A 7,963-nucleotide genomic window follows, 5' to 3' on the forward strand; every position below is an offset into this window, starting at 1 on the left:
TCGAGCGAGCGCAACAGATCCACATGTCGACGTCTGCGGGGGACCGCGTGCGGAGCCAGCGCCGTGGGTGAAGCTTGAGTCGCGCGGGGTGCAGAACATCAAGGGCAAGGGCGAGATGCTGACATACTGGCTGGTGAGCACGAGGAAACCTGAGCAGACGGGGCGTGTTGCCATTGCTGAGAACGAGGCCACCGTCATTGACATGGGCGAGGGTGACGATGCAAGCAGCTGCGGCATCGATGATGGCGATTGTCACGATCAAGAGCACACCGGTGATGACGCCGACGGCCACAAGAACAGCGCGCAGCCGAGGGACAGCATTGGGGGCGGGTTTGTGTTCAAGAAAAAGTGTGCGTCGTCCATTGGGCGGCAGTCGGCAGGAACGCACGAGAGCCGCGCATCGGCGCGCGTGTCCCTGAGCTCCGTGTCGTGGCTCAATGATGCAAAGGAGTTTGAGGCCCTGTCACGTGACAGCTTTGGCAGCCGTCGCACCTCCACCACCCCACGCAACCCACCACCACCACCACCGTCGTCGTCGTCACCATTGTCGGCAATGCCCCCTTCCCCTTGTGATGACCACGATGACCATGATGGTGACGCGTCGCGGCCGAAGAAGAAGCGCTCGTCGTACTACGCGCTGGCGGCGGTGGATGCAGAGGCCTCGCCCAACAACCGCAGATACAGCGCCATCATGGAGGGCAGCGATGACGATGAAGTGGACGAGGGGACGGGAACGCGAGGTGATGGAAACAGCGTCACCATCTCCATCCAAGAATCAGAAAGCGTTGACGTGTAATGTGTGTGTGTGTGTGTGATGTGGTTGTGTGTGTGTGTGTGGGGGGGGGGTGTTGTGTGTGTGTGTGTGTTGTGTGTGTGTGTGTGCGTATGTGTGTGTGTGTGATGTTGTTGTGTGTGAGAGAGAGAGACACACACACACCAGGGAGAGAGGATGTGCGTATGTGGATTACTCTTGTTGGTTTGGTGTTTTGGTAATGCCCGTAGCCGTATCAAGAAGTGTTACTCGCACGCATTGGTGTGTGGTGTGCAGTTCTGTTGTGTTCTGTGTTCTTCCGTTGTTGTTGATTTGTCCGCTGTGTTTCGTGGCGTCACTGTCTGTGCCTGTTCAAGCGTCGACGCGGCGGCATGTCCACGTGTTTTGCCGGCTTTATTTTGATTTGATCTGCCGCTTGGCAGTGCGTTCTTGCTTCATACATAGACACACATGAGTTCATACATTGCCACAGCACCCAGGTTATATTTGTTGGTGTGGTTGGTTCTCAGTGCCCATCGAGACATGGTTGTTGATTTGTAGATGACAACACACGCACACACACGCACATACACACGCACATACACACGCACATACACACGCACATACACACGCACATACACACACATAAGCAGACAAGCGCGTGCTGACATGATTCATTCATGTGAGTCATGTGGCAGCATGGACAAGTGGCAGCCGTTTGCAGGCCAGCTATGAAGCAAGGTGAAGCAGCGCAGGCAAAGAACACGTGCACATCATATTGAAGAAGCATCAGTGACGTGTGTAACATGACATAAACAATCAACACCGGTTCACAAGACGGAAGTGGCCGTGATCGCGCAAGCAGGAGAGTGGGGCAGGGGGGGGGCAAAGCGATGCGAGCAGAACGTAATGTTGCGCGAAGTGAACACGGGCCAGGCAAGTGGTCAAGCTGACCATGATGTTGCAGGGGGAAAGCACACACAGCCACATGAAGTAACGCATGCATGATGTGTACATGGCGTGTGGGTGTGGAATTTCAAGCACACACACGTGCACACACACACACACACACACACACACACACACACACACACACACACAAACACACACACAAAACACAACACAGTCAGCACCTGGTTGGGCAGGTGAGGAGGTTCTGGAAGCTGGGCACATCAATGCATTCTGCCTGGACATTGCGGCACTGGACGGTGATGAGGCCCGAGTTGCCCGAGAGGTGCACGCGTGCGCCCACCGCCCGCAGATTGTGGAAATCGAGCGTGCCCATGATGTTGTTGTTGTACAGTTGGAGTGAGTTGCCAACACGCGTCAAGGAGGCAAAGTCAACTGCGGTGATGGCGTTGCTGAAGATGAGGGCCAAGCCCCCAATCACCGTCACGTTCGCCATGTTGAGCGACTGCAAGCCCGTGCTGTAGAGGAGCAGGTTGTCGCTGATGGCGGTGATGCCGCCAAAGTCCACAGCTGTGAGCGGGGGATTCTGCGACAGGTCCAATGCTCCTGGAATGCTGGAGAGGCGGCGGAAGTGCACGGACTGCAGCATGTTCTGCTCCATGCTGAGCATGCCGCCGATGCGCATCAGCCCGGCAAAGTTGACGGCTGTGAGGTCGTTATCGCGCAGGGTGATGTGGCGGCCGACACGCGTGATGCGACCAAAGTCCAGCATCTCCAGATTGTTCACGCTGGCATCCAGGTAGCCGCCGATGCGCAAGAGACCGCCAAAGGAGATGGAGGAGATGGAGTTGCCGCGAAGGTCCACGGCGCCCGCCACAAACGTCACCTTGCTGAAGTCCACCATGGTCAGGCTGCCGCTGGTGGCCAGCACATCCCCGCCGATCCTCTGGATGGTGCCGAAGGACAGCGACGTCTGAGTGCTGGAGACGCTCACGGGCCCGTCAACGTCGTCGAGAGCGAGGAACTCCTCGCAGCAGCAGTTGATGACCTGGGCGATGATGGGCTGGCTCTGGGCGCGCACCGCAGCGCGCGATGCCGATGACGCACAGTCCAAGACCATGGGCGTTGGCGGCGGTGATGGCGGTGCCGGCGGTGCCGGCGGTGAGGACGATGATGGTGCTGTTGCGTTGCATGTGGTTGCGAGTTGGCGGAGGTGCTTCAGGTCCTGCAGCACGTTGATGCCGTTGATCCACACTCCTCCTCCTCCTCCTCCTCCGCTGCTGCTGCTGCTGCTACTGCTGCTGCTGCTGCTGCTGTTGTTGTTGTTGGTGGTGTTCAGCACAATGTCATGATGGCTGACAAGCACCAGGTTGCCGGAAGTGCCGGCGTCCACACGCAGGTCTCCGTTGCTGTCCACGCTGACAAATGGGTCGCCGCCATCCCCACCGCCGTCCTCAGCAGCATTCACCACCACCCCAACAGTGCGAGGTGTGAGTGTCGTCAGCAGCGTGCTTGCGAGAAACAAGAGCACCACCCACGACAAGCAGACACGCACTGCAAGTCGTCTCATTCTTCCTCGCTCCTTCTTGTTTGTGTTTTCTTGTGCGTGTGTGTGCGATTTTTCTGTGCGTTGTCGACACGCGGACAACAATCGACACTGCAACTGCGGCACTCCACCACACTGACACCCACAGAACCACGTGGCTGCGCTCCCCCCTTCCCTGCTCTCTCTGCTCTCTGTCTCTTCCCACTCCCCTCCCCTCTCCTCTTTCCCTCCCTTTCTTCCTTGTTCTTCACCCGTTCCTTCTGACCTCCCCTTCTTGCCCACACACACACACACAGCACACACCTCACACTCTCATTTCGCCTCGTGACTGGCGTCGCCGGGGGGGGGGAGACAAGGCTGTCTGCACATCTCATTGTATTTATAGATGAACATTTGGGTTCGACAACATCGACCGACCCTCCAAGAGCAGGCCATGCGGATCAGCCACGCAGGAGGCGGTTCGCCTACTGGCAACAGGCTGAGCGAGACAGCGTACGCACCTTCTTCAACATCATGTTCTCCTGCCGGGAGCTGTACCACGACTTGCCCCAAGCCATGAGCAAGTGGTGCCTTGTCGACAGCGTGTTTTCGGAGCCCATCACATTCTTCGACGAAGACAGCACCAGGTTGCTTGGCCTTGGACAGCCCGCGTCGCGCGGCTTGCAGCCTGCCGATGCACACGCGACCACAGCACACGATGTCACCTCCGACCCTGCTGCCGCGCCATCCTTGGCTGTGTGGCTGGAGCACCGCTTCCTGGCTTACAGCTGGCTCGGCGCAACCTGGCACAGCGATTGCCGTTTCCTCATCAGGTTGGCCACCACACCTCCGCTTCTTGGGCACGGGTTCTCGGATGTCTTTGCCACTTGTGGCCGTGTGCGCTTTCGTGACCTGGATGCTGTCAGCCTATGGGCCAACGCGCCAGATCGTGGGGGGCAGCGTGCAGACACCTCCTCGACAGCTGTGTTGGCAGAGGCCACAGCCATGGGCGATTCCGTTTCCGCGAGCAGCACCACCCCTCAAGTGGTGCGAGAAGACCAGCAACACCAGCAACAGCAGGAACAGCAGTCTGTGCAACAAGACCAGCAGCAGGAAGACCTCCAGCAGCAAGACCAGGACGACCGAAAGGACCACCACCACCAGCAGCAGCAGCAACAGCAGCAGCAGACTGTGCTTTGTCCAGCCCTGTTCTTTCTCGACGCACAACTTCAAAACCAAGAAGCAGCCGACATATGGCACGAGCTTCGCCTCACCGCACTGGCCGGCACTTTACAATACAACGTGACTCTGCGCGTCGACGAACAGCTTGCTTTCCTCGCGGCCTCCGATATTGACACGCTCCGCATCGATGCCGCCAATGCACCCATCGACACAGTCGCCTTCAGCAACGTGAGGCGCTTGGAGTTTGCGCTGCACAACACCATGGAAGCAATTCATGGCACATTCGAGCAGGTACACTGTGTTGCTCTCCAGAGCTGGCCTCCCATCGGACTTGGTTTTCCCTGGGCTAGGATTCCACAGGTCGGCGAGGATCAGAGAAGTCCATTGTGCGATGCCAGTGCGCTGGCAGGTATTCCCCACGTCGACCTGTCGAGGTGCCGAAACCAGATGGACCTCTCCCCACTCCACGGTGTGCGCAAGCTGCTGCTCTCCGAGTGCCTGTCAACAAACATCCAGGCTGTGGTGGCAGCGGCTGATGACCTCGTCTTTCGCAGCGCTGTACTCACCGGCAACACCCTTGCCGCCACGCGTGTGGAACTCGGCACTGCGCGTGCTGTGCCGCTTGATCTGGACCTCCCCAACGCCACCCACATCAGCCTTGTGGGCCCACGCGGCGTGATACAGCTTACGTGCCCGCCGTATCTGCGCCTGCTGAGGGACACACGCAACATGTCCATGCACGAACTCCGCCTGCCCGCCTTTGAGCATGCCGTGCATGTGGAGCTCTCAGTGGTAGACCTGGTGCGCCAGCAGCTCGCCGACCTTGGCCGCCGCGTGGACAGACTGGTGCTGCGGTGCTCTGGCCATTGCCGCATCGAAGATCTCCGTGACATCCCCGACAGCGTGCACGTTGGCCTTGAGGCGCATCAGGCTGTGAACATTGGCGCCCCGGTACCGCCGTGCGTGCAGGAGCTGCAGTTGCTCTGCAACGAGACGTTTCAGCCGCGCTTCGTGACCAGTGTGCCGCACCTTCGGCTGCAGGCTGAGGCCGGCGCGTACGTCCGTGTTCATGATATCCACTACCTCTCGGGTCGACAGCACCTGCACCTTGAGCGCTGCAAGTTGGACGGCATCATTGCCGAGTGCGAGCAGCTTGTGCTGGCTGACTGCTCCGGTGCCGTCACCATCTCCTCCACAGCATGTCTGACGGTTGTGAACGCCGCCCGAACCACCTCCCGGCCACACAGCCCAGACCACCCACTGCTGCTGCGCTCTATCACCGACGTGTCCACGTGCCGGCTCGAGGGCTGTCACATTGGCAGCTTCTCCTGCTTCGACAGCATCCAGCGCCTCATCCTCAACAACTGCGAATTTGATGATGTGAGCAGCCTTCCACACGTCACCTCGCTCGTGCTTCGCGGCTGCAGGAGCACCGGCAATGCTGGCAACTGGCAATGGCCTAACGTCGTGATGGTGCACCAATCACCCACGGAAATGGCAGCCACGCTGCAGACAAGGCGTACCGCCGATCGCTCGGAGTAACTTGTGTGTGTGTGTGTGTGTGTGTGTGTGTGTGTGTGTGTGTGTGTGTTTGTGGGGAGGGATCGGGAATCGTTTGTGTCTGATGTGTAATCGTATTCCTGTAGATCGGGAATCGTTTGTGTCTGATGTGTAATCGTATTCCTGTAGACGGTATCTTGCCATTGTCCCTGTGCATGACCTTGTTTAATTGACACAGTGTTGACTGAAGTGTTTGCGTTCACGTGAAGGTGCTAACTATCGTACATGACACACGAATGAGAGTGAGAAGTACAGACGCACGCACGCACACACACGCACACACACATACACACTGCAGTCATGTCCGTAAGCCATTGTCCTGGAAACAATTCGTGTGACATGGTTGTGGCAGCCAATAATGCATGCAGGGTGTAATCGTGTGAGCAGTGTGATGTTCTTGCTACGAGGGGCTTCACGTGGCTTGCGAGATTTCTTCTTCGTGCTCTCATGCATCCAGCTCAATGCATCCGCCCAACCCACGATATATCATGCACGAAACTGGACACAATGCACCCAGAGCTCGCCACGTCTCCGACAGCAATACGGTAACGACGCTAAACAGCAGCATGAGCAGGCGGCGCATTCGGTGGTGGTAGTTGATTTGATTTGCGTCACTCTCTCTGGCGTTTCACATCCCCAAACAGAGCATCTGACCTGCGCAAACGTTGTCGTATGTATGAAGTATGAAACTGCTATCTGGCAAAAGCTGTGGGGAGTACGATTTACTGGTCGTTGTGATACTTTGAAGGAGAAACAGGTCGGTTAATCAACGGAGGAACAAACACCATACGCGTTCGTGTGGTTTGTGCAGTCCTGCAGTGCAGTACAAATGTGACTGATGTCACGGTTGAAGTCGGTGAGATGTGAGTAAGGACGTGTGTTGTGGAACACGTTTAAGAAAATGGTTGGTGCCTGTGGTGCGCAGCCTGTTGTGGAAGGCTGGCCCGAGTGAAGGCGTGTCCTGTGGTGCGCGGCCACTCAGAGGTCCTGACGCGGAGTCGAAGGACGTGGCGACCGGCCCGAATGAGGACGGGCCCGTGGCTGGCAGCCTGGCAGAGGACGCTGGTCGAACAGCATCGTGCAGAACTGAGCCGTCTTGGGCCGAGGGAGGATCTTCGTGAGGAGATCTGCGATCATGTGCTCCGTGGCGAGGTAGCCCAGCACAATCCTCTTGGTGTCGACGCACTCACGGATGTAGTGGTACTTGACGAGGATGTGCCGCATGCGCGAGGCGGCGTGTTCGGCAACGCGCTGCGCCGGCTGGTTGTCCGTGTGGACGAGCGTGGGCTCGCACAGGACGGCGCCGGTGAGCTCCTCCTGGAGTTGGCGAAGGAACATGAGTTCCTGTGCGGTGGCTGCGAGAGCCATGTACTCCGCGTCGGCGGAGGCTGTGGCCACGGTGGCCTGCAGCTTGGAGTTCCAGGACACGGGGCCCGTGGAACAGAAGACGACGAAGCCCGTGCGGGAACGTCGCGTGTCAACGTCGGAGGCGAACGACGCATCCGAGTACGCTGAGAGCACGCCGTCGGCGGTGCTGCCGTTGCTGGCGTCGTCAGTGGCGGCGTACTTGATGATGTAGGACAAGGTGCCCTTGATGTAGCGAAGAAGGTGCTTGGCAGCCTTCCAGTGGTCCATGCCGAAGTGCTGCATGCGGCGAGACAGGATGGAGACAGCCGCCGAGATGTCTGGGCGCGTCATCGTCGCAGCATAGAGGAGGGAGCCAAGCAGCTCGCGGAACGGCACGTCCGGGAGTGGCTCCTCCTTGTCGGCTGGCTTGTCGACGTAGCCCGTGCAGAGCGGCGTGCCGACGGGCTTGCAGTCAGCCATGCCGAAGGTCTCCAGCACGTTGCGCAGGTAGTGCTCCTGGCTCATGGTGACGGTCCTGGCCTTGCGGTCGTGCTGCACCTTGATGCCGAGACATATGTCTGGGCTGCCCAGGTCCTTCATCTTTGTTGAGACACGACAGGTGTGTGTGTGTGTTTACTGTAGGCAAACGCAACAAACAAGAACACAAGGAGAATGAACAAGTACAACAA

The 7,963-nt window shown here is 58.4% G+C and overlaps 4 protein-coding genes across 4 annotated transcripts in view; 2 read left to right on the forward strand and 2 right to left on the reverse strand.

Moving 5' to 3' along the window:
• Window positions 1-1,072, forward strand: part of PTSG_09225 (TKL/DICTY4 protein kinase) — a gene marked incomplete at its 5' end in the record, with an annotated part of 6,229 nt that extends 5,157 nt beyond the window's left edge. The window contains one exon of the mRNA XM_004989422.1: window positions 10-1,072. Coding sequence (XP_004989479.1) covers window positions 10-796 — 787 coding nt within the window. The 3' untranslated portion in view covers window positions 797-1,072. The remainder of the gene's footprint in view (window positions 1-9) is intronic.
• Window positions 1,073-1,829: 757 nt separating this feature from the next.
• On the reverse strand, window positions 1,830-3,230 carry PTSG_09226 (uncharacterized protein; the record flags this gene model as incomplete). The annotated part of the gene is made up of 1 exon (XM_004989423.1): window positions 1,830-3,230. The coding sequence occupies one exon, from the start codon at window positions 3,228-3,230 to the stop codon at window positions 1,878-1,880; it is 1,353 nt and encodes a 450-aa protein (XP_004989480.1). The 3' UTR covers window positions 1,830-1,877.
• Window positions 3,231-3,615: 385 nt separating this feature from the next.
• Window positions 3,616-5,934, forward strand: PTSG_09227 (uncharacterized protein). Its single transcript, XM_004989424.1, has one exon. The coding sequence runs from the start codon at window positions 3,720-3,722 to the stop codon at window positions 5,907-5,909; it is 2,190 nt and encodes a 729-aa protein (XP_004989481.1). The 5' UTR covers window positions 3,616-3,719; the 3' UTR covers window positions 5,910-5,934.
• A 971-nt stretch (window positions 5,935-6,905) lies between these two features.
• Window positions 6,906-7,963, reverse strand: part of PTSG_12850 (uncharacterized protein) — a gene marked incomplete at both ends in the record, with an annotated part of 3,700 nt that continues 2,642 nt past the window's right edge. Inside the window, one exon of the mRNA XM_004989425.1 lies at window positions 6,906-7,874. Within this exon, the coding sequence (XP_004989482.1) occupies window positions 6,906-7,874 (969 nt within the window). The remainder of the gene's footprint in view (window positions 7,875-7,963) is intronic.

Source organism: Salpingoeca rosetta, assembly GCF_000188695.1.
Source record: "Salpingoeca rosetta unplaced genomic scaffold supercont1.29, whole genome shotgun sequence".
Taxonomy (NCBI): Eukaryota; class Choanoflagellata; order Craspedida; family Salpingoecidae; genus Salpingoeca; species Salpingoeca rosetta.

What these genes read in the sequence shown, in the direction of transcription:
- PTSG_09227 (XM_004989424.1), top strand. Translation starts at nt 3,720, where the DNA reads ATGTTCTCCTGCCGGGAGCTGTACCACGACTTGCCCCAAGCCATGAGC.